Source organism: Rhineura floridana, chromosome 8 (genome assembly GCF_030035675.1).
Source record: "Rhineura floridana isolate rRhiFlo1 chromosome 8, rRhiFlo1.hap2, whole genome shotgun sequence".
Taxonomy (NCBI): Eukaryota; Metazoa; Chordata; class Lepidosauria; order Squamata; family Rhineuridae; genus Rhineura; species Rhineura floridana.
This window is the reverse complement of record NC_084487.1, coordinates 18,025,854-18,041,340: the sequence shown is the minus strand read 5'-3', so window position 1 is coordinate 18,041,340 and position 15,487 is coordinate 18,025,854. Positions and strand designations below refer to the sequence as shown.

Sequence of the window (15,487 nt, the reverse complement as noted above, 5' to 3'; positions counted from 1 at the left end):
GAGCCCATTATTCTACATCCTGCACTCTGGGATAATCGAGAAGAGATCCTTGCCCTCCTCTGTATGACAACCTTTCAAGTACTTCAAGAGTGCTATCATATCGCCCCTCAGTCTTCTCTTCTCAAAGCTAAACATGCCCACTTCTTTCAGTCTCTCCTAGGGCTTTGTTTCCAGTCTCCTGATCATCCTTGTTACCCTCCTCTGAAACTGTTCCAGAGTCTATCATGTAGGCTACCCTTGTTCCAGAGCACACTGGAGCTCCATAAAGCAATAAAGCCAGCGATCTGCCAGCAATACCTGTATGTGTCAGAATCATACATCCGGCACGCTCCTTCACCACCGCAGCGCTTTGTTCCCCATTTCAAACAGGTGGTGTCTATCATAGCTCCAAAATAAATAGGCGATGGGATTCCAGCTACATGAAATATGACATGAAAGATAAGATGGATCATTATTAGTGTTCTTGTAACCAATATGTCTGTTCTCCTGCTTAAGAGAGAATAAACATAAAGCTCCTGGACTGCACATTTTTATGCATATTTTTTCCTTGTAGATATGTCTGTAAGCATATAATCTCATTTCTATATTAATTTGCTAAGGGCTGCTGCCCCTGCTCGCTTCGCTAGACTTACCCACCCTGCCCAAATCATATCCCCTCGCCTTAGAGCTCACCCAAACCACCATCTAATCCCCTCATTGACCTCCCCCATTGCCCCAGGTCTTGCCACACACCTCCTCCCATTTCACGTGGCCAAGTCTCTTTCCTCCCCTGCAGGTTGCCAAAGCTCCTCCTCTACCCCCCTACAGCTGCCAAGTCTCCTTCTTGCCCCCCCTTTTGACCTTCTCCCATAAGGATGAGGGAAGCAGAGGAGGGAGGTGGCTCACAGCAGAGCAGGACAGCTGAGGAGCTGCCTGAGCCTGTCCTGACTGTTCCTCCTTGGTTCACCTACCACCTAGCTTGCCCGCCTGCTGCACCTTGCCTGCCTGCCACCATGGAAGCCTGTCATCACATGACAGCAGACTTAGACAAGCATTATATAGTAAGAAAGGATTTCTATATACCCTGCACTGCCCTTCAGCAAAATGATTTAACACATGAGGCCTACTGGCACATTCACCGGATGAAGGACTAACCCATGAATGTGTGTTAAGTCCAGTGGTGGCTGGTTTCCATTGGGACTGGTGGGGTAGCAGAAAGGCCAATAGCAGGTGGAGCGACAGCTAATGTCAGGCAGAGCCAATTAATACTAGATTTGTCCCCATCCCCCACTCTGCTTCTGCAAAGGTAAAACTGAGATCAAGGAGGAGGAAGCTGATGGCCAATGCCACCCCATGAACTAGTTGCAGGAATGCAGACAGTTGGGGGCTGGCTGATGGCAGGCCTAGGTTGGTGGGGCAGTGCCCCATTCACCGTAATGGACCAGTGTCCATTGGTTAGAGCACCACATTGGGGCCAAACTGCTGAGATCTGCATAGCCAGCAGATGATACCCCTTTGACCTCTACCCAGGTAGCAGCTCACATGCTTTGCATGCAGAACATCCGGGGTTCAATTTCTGGCATACCCAGGTAGGGCTTGGAGTGTGGGCATCCACAGAGGGGGGTGGACAAGGGGGAACAATTGCCCCTCCCACAATGAACCATAATCCCTAGATTCCCAGCTGTTTTTTTTTAAAAAAGAAAGAAAGTAGGTTTCTAGCATTTGTAGAACCTGAGGTATGAGACAGACACTATTCTTCTCATTGTTGTGAGAAATTAGCCTCACCCAACCCTGGAAAAATTCCTGTGGATGCCAATGGCTAGGACATGCCAGAAGCTCTGAAGAGCCAATGCCGGGCAATGTAGACAATACTGAGCTGGGTGGGCCAATGGTCTGACTCCGTATTAAAGCAGTTTCCTATGTTCCAAAGGCCAGAAAAAGAATATGGTGTGGTTGCAAAGGTTCCTCCAAGCTAGCGGTCTCCTAACCTGCTTCAGTTTCTTTGCTTGCTGAGGCCAGCATGTCATGGATGTCAGCAGACACATCCAGTGCATGGAGGCCACAGGGGGCCTTAACCCCCTTACCTTTTGTGATTTTAGAAAGCTAAAGGAGGGCCGGGTTTGGCTGAAACTGATGGGGGCTGGCTGATGACAGGGCAAGGTTGTTGGGCAGTGCCCCGTTCACCCTGATGGACCAGTGTCCGCTGGTTAAAGCAGAGCTCCACAGCAGGGCCCACCCCCTGTGATGTGCATAGCCACCAGACGATACCCCTTGGACCTTTGAGGCAGATCAGAGTGTGGCCTTGTGGGTTGAATTAAGTGCCTCCCTACCTTTCCGCCCATGCTTTGTGCATGGTCTAGTTCAACGTGGTGCCCTCCAGAGCTCATTGGACTCCAACTCCCAGCAGCCCATGTGGCCAACAGTGAGGGATGTGATGGGAGCTATAGTCTAACAACTTCTGGAGGGCACCATGTTGGCTTCCCCTGAATTATGCACTTAAGTCAAAACTGATTGCAAGTGGGGCTGGAATGCCTCCTAAATTCAATCCTGAAGAAGAGGAGGAAGAGGAAACATGCCTATCTGCTCCTTTCTGGGTGCAGTTTAAAATAACAAATGTCTCACCAAAAACTCTTTCCGCCAGGGAATGGAGGCCCACACCAAATGACTTCTCCTCAGGCTTTAGGGACCTGAATAATGAGAGCATTTTACATTAAACCAATTAATAAGAAATATACTACCGGTGGCTCTTTGCATCTCATTGCTGTTGAACAGCTTCCCGTTAAAGCAATTGATGCTTACGCCCCATCATCCTTAAGTGGATAAGAGACACATTAGGTAGCCAGAGGGTGGTCACTGAGTGCCAGAGCTTGGAAGTAATTTGTTACAAGTAATGAATTACTTGTAATTCATTACTTTTTTGAGGAACGAGTGGGTTCCCGGACATAGACTGGCTGCATATGTGTTCCAGTCATGACAAAGAAGCAAAGTTTCTAGATATTCTAAATGACTATTCCCTAGACCAGTTGGTCATGGAACCGACCAGAGGGACGGCAACCCTGGACTTAATCCTCAGTGGGGACCGGGACCTGGTGCGAGATGTAAGTGTTGTTGAACCGATTGGGAGCAGTGACCACAGTGCTATTAAATTAAACATACATGTAACTGGCCAATTGCCAAGAAAATCCAACACGGTCACATTTGACTTCAAAAGAGGAAACTTCACAAAAATGAGGGAATTGGTAAAAAGAAAGCTGAAAAACAAAGTCCAGAGGGTCACATCACTCGAAAGTGCTTGGAAGTTGTTTAAAAACACTATATTAGAAGCTCAACTGGAGTGCATACCGCAGATCAGAAAAGGTACCGCCAGGGCCAAGAAGATGCCAGCATGGTTAACGAGCAAAGTCAAGGAAGCTCTTAGAGGCAAAAAGTCTTCCTTCAGAAAATGGAAGTCTTGTCCGAATGAAGAAAATAAAAAAGAACACAAACTCTGGCAAAAGAAATGCAAGAAGACAATAAGGGATGCTAAAAAAGAATTTGAGGAGCACATTGCTAAGAACATAAAAACCAACAACAAAAAATTCTATAAATACATTCAAAGCAGGAGACCATCTAGGGAGACGATTGGACCCTTGGATGATAAGGGAGTCAAAGGTGTACTAAAGAACGATAAGGAGATTGCAGAGAAGCTAAATGAATTCTTTGCATCTGTCTTCACAGTGGAAGATATAGGGCAGATCCCTGAACCTGAACTAACATTTGCAGGAAGGGATTCTGAGGAACTGAGACAAATAGTGGTAACGAGAGAGGAAGTTCTAGGCTTAATGGACAATATAAAAACTGACAAATCACCGGGCCCGGATGGCATCCACCCGAGAGTTCTCAAAGAACTCAAAGGTGAAATTGCTGATCTGCTAACTAAAATATGTAACTTGTCCCTCGGGTCCTGCTCCGTGCCTGAGGACTGGAAAGTGGCAAATGTAACGCCAATCTTCAAAAAGGGATCCAGAGGGGATCCTGGAAATTACAGGCCAGTTAGCTTAACTTCTGTCCCTGGAAAACTGGTAGAAAGTATTATTAAAGCTAGATTGACTAAGCACATAGAAGAACAAGCCTTGCTGAAGCAGAGCCAGCATGGCTTCTGCAAGGGAAAGTCCTGTCTCAGTAACCTATTAGAATTCTTTGAGAGTGTCAACAAGCATATAGATAGAGGTGATCCAGTGGACATAGTGTACTTAGACTTTCAAAAAGCGTTTGACAAGGTACCTCACCAAAGGCTTCTGAGGAAGCTTAGCAGTCATGGAATAAGAGGAGAGGTCCTCTTGTGGATAAGGAATTGGTTAAGAAGCAGAAAGCAGAGAGTAGGAATCAACGGACAGTTCTCCCAATGGAGGGCTGTAGAAAGTGGAGTCCCTCAAGGATCGGTATTGGGACCTGTACTTTTCAACTTGTTCATTAATGACCTAGAATTAGGAGTGAGCAGTGAAGTGGCCAAGTTTGCTGACGACACTAAATTGTTCAGGGTTGTTAAAACAAAAAGGGATTGTGAAGAGCTCCAAAAAGATCTCTCCAAACTGAGTGAATGGGCGGAAAAATGGCAAATGCAATTCAATATAAACAAGTGTAAAATTATGCATATTGGAGCAAAAAATCTGAATTTCACATATACGCTCATGGGGTCTGAACTGGCGGTGACCGACCAGGAGAGAGACCTCGGGGTTGTAGTGGACAGCACGATGAAAATGTCGACCCAGTGTGCGGCAGCTGTGAAAAAGGCAAATTCCATGCTAGCGATAATTAGGAAAGGTATTGAAAATAAAACAGCCGATATCATAATGCTGTTGTATAAATCTATGGTGCGGCTGCATTTGGAATACTGTGTACAGTTCTGGTCACCTCATCTCAAAAAGGATATTATAGAGTTGGAAAAGGTTCAGAAGAGGGCAACCAGAATGATCAAGGGGATGGAGCGACTCCCTTACGAGGAAAGGTTGCAGCATTTGGGGCTTTTTAGTTTAGAGAAAAGGCGGGTCAGAGGAGACATGATAGAAGTGTATAAATTTATGCATGGCATTGAGAAAGTGGATAGAGAAAAGTTCTTCTCCCTCTCTCATAATACTAGAACTCGTGGACATTCAAAGAAGCTGAATGTTGGAAGATTCAGGACAGACAAAAGGAAGTACTTCTTTACTCAGCGCATAGTTAAACTATGGAATTTGCTCCCACAAGATGCAGTAATGGCCACCAGCTTGGACAGCTTTAAAAGAAGATTAGACAAATTCATGGAGGACAGGGCTATCAATGGCTACTAGCCGTGATGGCTGTGCTGTGCCACCCTAGTCAGAGGCAGCATGCTTCTGAAAACCAGTTGCCGGAAGCCTCAGGAGGGGAGAGTGTTCTTGCAATCGGGTCCTGCTTGCAGGCTTCCCCCAGGCACCTGGTTGGCCACTGTGAGAACAGGATGCTGGACTAGATGGGCCACTGGCCTGATCCAGCAGGCTCTTCTTATGTTCTTATGTTCTTATTAATTCCTTTACATTTTGATTGTAATAGAACTAGGAGTAATTTTATTACTTTTGTGGAGTAATTGTAATGTTTCCAGCATTACTTTTGGGCATTACTTGCAGGGGGGGAGCAGGGAAAGTCTTCTGTTCCTCTGATTTGTGGATGAAAATCATGTGCCTCAAACTGGGCTTCTGTGCAGCATCACTCTTCCCTCATGTTCTGTGAGTGGGTAGGAGGTGAAGGAGGAGGAGGTGGAGAGCGAGTTCGGGTGGAGTGGAGAAAACAATTGTTTTAAAAAATGCATGGTGGTGGTGAAGAATGGAGTGGAGGGGAAAAAGGAGCCAGATGGCAAGAAGGTGGATAAAGGAGAAGGAGGCAGCAGCAGAATGGAGATAAAGAACTGTGGAGGTGAAAGATGACAACGTGTGTGTGTGTGTGTGCGTGCATGCGTACTGTGTTTGCACTTGGCACACAAGGTGGCCTCCACCACTCTCTCTGGCTACTGTGCTGCATTTGCAGTGTTTTAACATTTTTGCATCTCTGGGGAAAATGTTAGCTTGGGTGAGGGTCCCTTAGTTGGTGGCAGGACAGGGTCCGGGAGGTGGTTAAGTGACAGATTATGTTTGCAGGCTGAGGGGGAGGGGTTGCACTTGGTTTGATGTGCAAAGTGACCTCTGCCTCCCTCACTAATGTAGAGACCACCATTGCTATCTTATAGATAAAAAGAATTATTCTACTACCTCTGTATGTGTGTGTTTTTTTTTTAATGTTGTCTTAGGCTACTTAGATGTGCAGCCAGGACCGGCTCCAGGCATGCCGGGGCCCTTGGGCATCAGCTTGCCCTGGGCCCCAGCGTGTGTGCGTGTGTGCATGTGTGCGGCCCCCCATGCCCCCCACCTACCTGTCGCCTGTCTTTTACCATTGCCATTAACCAAGATGGCGGCCACGGTTTCCCTAAGGGGATGAAGCCTCCACCGCCATCTTTGTTGATGGCATGTGTGTGTGCTGCACACGCGCATCTCTGCCATCAACTAAGATGGCAACAGAGGCTTCAGTACCTTTGGAAACCGTGGCCGCCATCTTTATTAAGGGCAATGCTAAAAGGCAGGAGACAGGTAGGTGGGGCGAGGGAATGGTGGGCAGGCAGAAGCTCCTGCCCTGCAATCCATGGCTGCTGTAGTGGATCGTGGAAGGGGAATGGAGGGGCCACTGAGGGCCCCCCTGTAGCTCCAGGGGGCTTCAGCCAGTGCCCCACCTGGCTGCCCTTTAGAACCGGCCCTGTGTGCAGCAACCAAGGCCAGCACCTTGTAGGCATTTTTTTAAAAAAGTAATGAAATGTAATTGTAGTGATTACTTTTGAGGAAAAGTAAAGTAATCAGTTACTTTCAGAGCAATTGTAATGGTAATTATTACTTTTTGGGCCATGTAATTGTAACTGTAATTTATTACTTTTTAAAAGTAACCTTCCAAGCTCTGCTGAGTGCACACTGGCTTCCTGATGAGGGGGTCTTTGATACACATTGGCAAACATGCCCTGTTGTAGGGGTGAGAGAGAAATTCAGTTCAGTTTGCATTTAAAGGCAAACCTACCTAATTTGCACTTTATTTATTGAAATATTAAATTTATATTCCATTCTTCCTTCCAAAAGGAGCCCAGGGAGATTTTTCCCAAAGTAGTGCATGAACCAAAACACAAACCTCCTTCAAAATCCAAACTTCTCAGAATTTTGTGGGGCGGTTCTCCAGCCTATTAATGTGCATAGGCTAACGTAAGGGTGCATAAAAATGTAGTGAAAATAGCATGTGAATATGTGTTACATTAGGGGAAATGGATTTGCAAAAATATTTATACTTGGCAAAATTACGTGCAAAAATGTGTATATTAGGAGCAACACACACACACGTGCCCAACAGAATGGGAATTCTTTCAGCATGGTGTGATCCCACACTGCAAGGGGCACATGCGTGGACAACGTGACTGTATGGCCAGGACAACTGTGTGGCTCTTTCCCACAGAAGAAGTGCCTCAACCTGACCTCCAGGTTTTGCTCTGCAGTATCAAAAGGAGCTCAGGCAATCCATATGTTTTACATAAACCATTATTCTCCAGAATGGAAGGTGGGCAGAAAGATCCTCTTACTAAGCTGACAAAAGCTGCCCTGAAATAAAAACTTCAGCAATCCACAAAGGAGACAAATGCACCTTTCTAAGTCAACAGTGTTGCAGCTGGGATGCATGCGCGCGCGCACACACACACTACATATCCTGCTCCCATCCACCTTCAGTCATTACCTTATTAGGACCATGTAACCCGGCATGGCTCCAAAGGAATAAATTAAACAGCAGACTAAAGATAAAATTAAAAAGTAGTGCAGCATCGTGCCACAGTTCTCTCTATTGCACTGGCCCAGGACTGCTGTGCCATTTCCAGAAGGAAATCCTGGTGCTGAAATGCAGGAGCAGTTTCTAAATACCTGACAAAACATAATATGAAATCAGTTAAGGCAGGAGTGGGCAACCTGCGGCCCTATGGACACATGCAACTCTTGACATACATTCAAAAGCCCTCTGCATGAGAGAGCATATATGTTAATTCTGTTCTTATTTAATTCAGCCCTTTGTTCAGAACGATGAGGACTAGAATGTTTGGAGGAAGAGCCTTAGTTCAGTTTGCATGCAGATGATCCAAGATTAAATCCCTGGCATTTCCAAGTAAAGCTGGGAAAGACTCCCTGCCTGAAATCCTGGGGTGCCCCTGCCAGTCAGTGTAGACAATACTGTGTTAGATGGATCAGTGGTTTGACTTGATGTAAGGCAGCTTGGCATGTTTCTTGCAGGATCTTAGATCTTTCTAAACAGGGGGGAGTGAAAGAGAGATGGAAGATGATGCCAGAAAGGAAGAGGGAGAGAAGGGGTGGCCCTGACCACTTTCAGCTTAGACCCCTGCAAGCAAAGCGTCTGTGCTGTTACTACTGAGCTGTGCTTCCTCCTCCTGAATGGCAGCTCTGTGCTGTCTGAAATGTATGCCTTACTGTAGTTTTCCCAGTTCCGGTCGGTACTTCACATCCAGCAAGACAAGCTGACACGTAAGCTATCCCATTCTCTCCGCAAACAGGGTCCCACACCTTGGACGAGCAGCCACAACCGCGGTTACAATCCGCATACAAGTTTGCTTCCATGTAGGAGACTTGATCTATCCTGAAAAATATTTGGAAAGGTGAGAAAGAACCTGCAAACAATGACAAATAAGCCCAAGGTGCCCTTTTCTGAATTGAGAGCTCAGGGGCTACCTGCAGGCCACAGCGGCACAAAAGGAGTTCATTTGTGTGCGGTCTGAGTGTCTATACACACCGTGTATTTAAAGCACACTTAAAGCACGTGGCTTCCCTGAAAGAATCCTTGAAACTGTAGTTCACCCTTCACAGAGCTACAGTTACCAGCACCCTGAACAAATTACAGTTCCCAGGATTCTTTGGGGGAAGTCATGTGCTTGAAATGTGCTTGAAATGCATGGTGTGTATGCAGCCTGAGTATTCTGGAGGGCACAGCTCTTCAACTATGAGTTTCCAGATGTTGTTGAACTACAACTCCCATCGTACCCAGCTGGCTTAGCCAATGGTATGGGATTATGGGAGTTGTAGTCCAACAGCTTCTGGGGACCCAAAGAAGAAGAAGGCTGCTATAGAGAAATCTTCCTCTGCGTGCCTGTCTTTATGCAGCCAGAACAGTAGATGCAGCCGTGCAGAAGAGGGCAAAATAAGGGCCAGATAAGAGCAAACTCATACCCTTCATAGGAGACGGTTAAGCCGGCAACTGAAGAATTTTTGCAGACCATGGAAAAAGCAGAAAAGTAAATAAGGTACTCCACCACAGAACTCCAAAAGCCTATGTGGGCAGCTTTATAGGTGCTAATCTTGAACTTCTTCATCATAAGGCCTCCAAAGAAATATCCAGCACATATAATTGGTAAATTGTAAACACCTAGAGAGAAAAGCAAAACAAGTTGGCTTTAGACCTCCTTAGGATCAATTCACCTCATTCATTAGCTGTTATTTTCTATGCTGGTTTTTGGCTGTTTATATTTTGTACATCACCTTGAGACATGTATGCGGAAAGCGATGAATAAATAACTACAAGAACGATAATTTTTATTGTGGTTGATGTCATTATTATTTTTATTAGTAGTAGCAATAGTGTTATTTTTGAAAGCAAATGTCGTAGAAATTCCAGAGGGTGCCAAAAGTCAAAATATTATCTGCCATATCATCATCATACCCTTCAATCCATCACAAAGATATCAAACTGTATCAGGAGTGGGGAGCCTCCAGATGTTGTTGGACTACAGCTCCCATCATCCCGGATCTTTGGCCATGCTGGCTGGGGCTGATGGGAGTTGGAGTCCAACAACATCTGGAGAGTCACAAGCTCCTTATCCTTGACTAAGGATGGGATCCACATTTCCGTGCTGGTTCAATTTTTGCTCCATCAAACTTCCTTGCGGTACCGCTTCATATGGGATCAATGTTTGCTTTTGCAAAAAAACCCGATTTGGGGGTTTTTTTATGCAAAACAAAAATCATTTTTTGTAGATTTAAAAAAAGAATCGGTATTATCCTTAAAATATCAATATGAATATTGATATTTTGAGGGAAATATCACTATTAATATTGATATTTTTGAGGTGAATTTTAAAAAAAATCTGCTTCAGCCATGGAAAATCACTAGAAAAAAACCCAACCCACGAGGCAAAAAAAGTAAATAAATGGGAAGTCAGTGTCAAATTCGAATTCTGCTAAATTCAAGTACTTCCCTATCCCTGATGTGTAGTGTACTTCACGCTGATAGAGATGAAGTGACATTAAAAATTGTTATTATCTGTTGTTTTGGGTTTATATCTCTATAAATGAATAAATCTTTATATAACTTCTAACACCTCTGTTCTTGCATTTTGGAACTTATTCTTATACTACGGACTTCTGGGTGTTTTGTGCACCAACCCCATCATCTAACCCCAGAAAATGGAACCCTTGGCATCCCCCACCCCCTCATCAAACCCCTTAGTGCCTCCTGGTGTGGTGGCCACTGTTGAGCACTCACATAGCCTCACTCACCTGCATCACCTATTCCTCCACTGTTCACCCAGACTGCTGCCCCCTGCCACCCCGCCTGCTTGCTAGCCTTTCTCCCTCCCTCACACACTTGGTGGCCTCCCATCCACCTGCCTACTTACTTGCCAGACTGCTTCCCTCCCTACTCACCTGCTGGCCTGCCTTGCCTTACCTGCTGCCTCCCCAGCCATGACTTCATAGCATTTAGAAGCCTGTTGTCACATGAATACAGTGTGACAACAGCCTAAGAAAAATATTATATGTATACACGCGGGCCCCGCTTATACGGCAGGTTCCGTTCTAGACTGCCGCTGAAAAGCAGAAACCACCGAAAAGTGGAACTCATTGATAATAATGGTGCGCGTTGCACAAAAATGACACGAAAATGGCACATGATGAGCAAAACCGCCGTAAAAGCGTAACAAGTGCCTTAAAGCAGGGACTTCCCCTAATTGACAGTTGCCGCATTAGCGGAACGCCGAAATGCAAAGCACCGTAAAGCGGGGCCCGCCTGTAGATATTCAGAATGAATTTATCCTACTGTGCCAAAAATATGTATTTTAGTTACCCACCCTTCCCCAAATCATTTTATATTATGAAATCAAAAGGAGGACATCTGACAGGTGGCACATGGCCAGCGTCACTAGTGCTAGCCAATAGATACCCACCTCCCCTGGCTTTTGTCTAAAACTTGCAGAACCATGAGTGTTCAATGAAGGTGAACACTGGAAGATGCAGGACAGACAAAAGAAAGTACTTCTTCACACAGCTCATAGTTAAATGATGGAAATCGCTCCCACAAGAGGCAGTGATGGCCACCAACTTGGATGGCTTTAAAATAGGATTAGACAAATTCATGGAAGATAAGGCTGTCGACAGCTACTAGCCATGATGGCCATGATCTGCCTCCATAGTTGGAGGTGGTATGCCTCCAAATAAGTTGCAGAAAACCGCAGGAGGGGAGAGTGCTTTTGCGCTCAGATCCTGCTTGTGGGCTTCACATGGACATCTGATTGGCCACTGTGAGAACAAGGTGCAGGACTACAAGTGCCACTGGCCTGATCCAGCAGGCTGTTCTTATGTTCTTAACAAAGCTACATTTAACACACAAACACCTGTTTATCTGTATTCATTGTCTTAGGGGCTTGTCAACCACTGTCCTACCTCACAGGGTTGTTGTAAGGATAAAATGGGGAGGGACGTACTATGTATGCTACTTTGAGTTCCCTGGAGGAAAGATGGGACAAAAGTGTAATAATAAATAAATCAAGTTTATAGTCACCCCTTAATTAACACACATGCACACATTTTACCTATTAAAAAAATGGCATCCGTCGCAGATATCCCATACTGTTGCTCCAGATACTTCGGCATAAAGGTAATCATCCCAATCCATGCATTAAATTGCATCACAGTGATCAAAAGAAAAAGTATGTAAACTCGGTTTTGAGACAGACTTTTCAGGTAGGGGATGAAATCTGGAAACCAAAGAACCAGAACAGTTAATCTCAGTCACACAACTTTATCATCATCACCATCAATCATCACCAGGGCCGGTTCCAAAGGGCGGCCAGGTTGGGCACTGGCCCGAGGGCCCCGCAGCTCTAGGAGCCCCTAGGGGGTCCCTGAGGGGCCCTCTGCTCCCCTTCCGCGATCCCGCAGATCGCAAGACGAGCTTCCGAGCCACCCGCCATCCCCCGCGCTTCACCTCCCTTTCTCTGATGTTCGCGCAGGGTTGCCATCAATAAAGATGGCGGCCGAGGTTTCCGTAAGGGACTGAAGCCTCTGCCACCATCTTGGTTGATGGCAGCAATGCGCGCGCTGAATGCTATCAACCAAGATGGCGGCAAAGGCTTCAGTCCCTTACGGAAACCTCAGCCACCATCTTTATTGATGGCAACCCTGTGCAAACAGCAGAGAAAGGTAGGTGAAGCGCTGGGGATGGCGGGTGGTTCGGAAGCTTGTCTTGCGATCCACGGGATTGCGGAAGGGAAGCAGAGGGGCCCAGGGCAGGCTAATTCCCAAGGGACCCTGCATTCCTGGAGCCGGCCCTGATCATCACCATACTTTTTACACTACTGCCTCAAAGCAATTGACGATGTACGCATAGAAATCACAAGAAACATTAAATACCTTTTTGCCTGGCTCCTAAAGATGGTGCTGGATGTGTTTCCAGGCGAGCTACAATTCCCAGAGTAGTTTAACAATCAATCCCTCCTCCCAAGAAACTCTGGGAACTGTACCTCTATGAGGGGAATAGAGGTCTCTTAACAACTCTGAGCACCCCTTAACAAACTACAGATCCCAGGATTCCTCGAGGAAAGCCATGCCTGTTTAAAGTGTATACAGTTCTTTAAATATACAGTGCAGATGGGGGCCTAACAGATGCACAACAAAAGTGGATCATGTGACCTCTTCTGGTTACTTCTGGAATTATACTTAAAGGTTAGACAGATAAACACTCATTATCTACTGCTCAATGGTCTGAAGAACTTACTGTCCCTTTCTACGTTTAAATGTATATCTTATGATTGTCAGTCTCATTTGGATGCCTCCTTTGACATAAATTTGGCTTAAATTAATATATAATATATATGTGTTTAAATTAGGACTGATGTTTCTTTTTTTCTATTTGCAATAAAAACATTATATACAAAAGGAGATATAAAGCTGCATAACAAAACACTGGGGGGTGAGAGATTGTTTTGTTGTTGTTTATTAAAATGATTTTGTTTACCTTTAGCAATTTCATGGATTTTCATTCTAGCATGACCTGCCTTTTCCACCGGTAGCAAAGTTTTGTTGCCCTTGGTTGTTAAGTTGACACTCTTTTCCTCTCCTTCCTTTGGTAGAGACTTGGGCAGGAAGCAGAATGGAACTGCAACTAAGAGGTTCACAGCAGCACAGATCAAGACCCCCAGCCACCAGGCCCCGACCCACCGAGCATCAGTGAGGCTCAAAGGCACGTCCTCTGGAGAGAGATGAATGGAAGGGTTTGTATTAGTAGACCCAAGGTATCTGCCATTCTGAGGGTTAGATTCGTGGTTATTTGAGTGCAATAAGAACATAAGAAGCTCCCTGCTTAGATCAGGCCCAAGAGCCATCTAGCCCAGCATCTGGTTCTCACAGTGGCCAACCAGATGCCTATGGGAAGCCTGCAAGCAGGACCTAGAACAGCACATCCACCCAATTGCCAAATATAAGAACCACCCACCAACTCACCTCTGTTTAGTCAAGATTCAGCCTCTATTTATTTGACCCTCATCCAATCTGTTACCTTCTTCAGGCACCGGTTCAGCACTCACATAGCTTAATGGAAGAACATAAGATGAGCCTGCTGGATCAGGCCGATGGTCTAACTAATCCAGCATCCTGTTCTTAAAGAGCCAACCAGATGTCTGTGGGAAGCCCACAAGCAGGACCAGAATGCAACAGCACTCTCTCCTCTAGCAACTGGTATTCAGAAACACACTACGTCCAACAGTGAAAGAAGCAATAGCTAGCATTACTTTTGAATTTGAACACTAAATTTCTGAAATAATAATAGCAGTAATAATAATTCATTTTATTTATGAATTGCTTCCTATGAAGCATCTCCAAGCAATTTCACAACACAATAAAAACATATATGAAGCAATTACATATATAAAAACATTAAAAGCCATTACATATTGTTAAAAGCCAATTACATATATAAACACAATGGAAATACATGAAATGCAGACAGCAGAACCCCTATGACCCAATCAAGCTGTGGACACCTGATAACCAGATTCAAGAGATAAGGGTTGCTGCCCAGTGTTTGAAGCAGAGCAGAATGGGGTGGGTTGTAGGGATGACGGAGAAATGTGCACTTTCCAAACCAATGTGCAAACCAGAACACAGCTCTTCAAAATCCGCCATTTTCCAAATTTTGTGATGCAGTTCCCCAACCAAACAATGCATACCAAGAAAAAAGTGTGAAAGTGAAAAAGCAGTTTTAAGGGGAAGATTGCTTGCAAAGATGCATAAGTTAGGCAAAATGGCATCCAGAAATGCATATATTGCAAGAAATGCACACAAAATGTGCACACATTTTTATGCAACCTGCTTTGTAAAACAAAACTTCACAAATGTGTGCAGAAACAAAGTGAAAAACTTAAACTGAGAAAAAAATAAAATTAACAGATTTGTCCATCCCTAGCAGGGTGCCACCCAATATTTTTTCTAGGCCAACTGAAAAATATTCTGTTTAATAAGAACATAAAACCAGATGCAGTTTGCCAGATGGGGAAGAGCCACTGTGCTAGCCTCCCAGAAGATAGTTCACTGGGAAGGAGAAGGTCAGGTGACAGGGAGGTCAATGTGGTGCAAATGCACTGCTGCAACCAATCTGGTACTTGTGCCAGTGCATTTACACTGCACTGCCCTCCCCATCGCCATGCTCCTCCCTCTCTCCCTCCTGATAAGCAACAATGACCCATCCCCCAGGAATAGGGATGGGCGAGAATTTTGATTCAGTTCGCATTTCAAGCTGAATCTATCAAATTTACACTTTCTGAAACAATATGAGAACCAAAAGACAGCCATCCTTCATACTTCACACTTACTCAAATTTTGCGATGTAGTTCACCAATCAAACAATATTTACAAAAATGCACATTAAAGAGAAACTGAGCCTAAAAATGTACATATGAGTGAAAATAACATGCAAAAATGCATTATATGATGAGAAATGGCTTGCAGAAATGTGCACATGATAGTCAAAACTGCCAACGAAAATGTGTAAGGAGAAATTCACACTAAAGTGCTGGAGAATTTTCATGAGGATTTTTAAAAAAATGCAGATTGCTGCAGAAATATGGAAAACTGAATATTTAAGATTAGAAAAATTAGAAATGGAGAGAACTGGAATGAAC

General features: G+C 44.9%; 1 protein-coding gene across 2 annotated transcripts in view; it reads right to left on the bottom strand.

Moving 5' to 3' along the window:
- Positions 1-15,487, bottom strand: part of SLCO1A2 (solute carrier organic anion transporter family member 1A2) — a 51,724-nt gene that overhangs the window by 3,402 nt on the left and 32,835 nt on the right. For both annotated transcript variants that reach the window (XM_061638433.1, XM_061638434.1), the window contains exons 8-14: positions 13,327-13,560; positions 11,903-12,067; positions 9,267-9,462; positions 8,514-8,679; positions 7,774-7,955; positions 2,602-2,666; positions 298-415 (exon numbers count right to left, since the gene is read on the bottom strand). In XM_061638433.1, the coding sequence (XP_061494417.1) occupies positions 298-415; positions 2,602-2,666; positions 7,774-7,955; positions 8,514-8,679; positions 9,267-9,462; positions 11,903-12,067; positions 13,327-13,560 (1,126 nt within the window). The remainder of the gene's footprint in view (positions 1-297; positions 416-2,601; positions 2,667-7,773; positions 7,956-8,513; positions 8,680-9,266; positions 9,463-11,902; positions 12,068-13,326; positions 13,561-15,487) is intronic.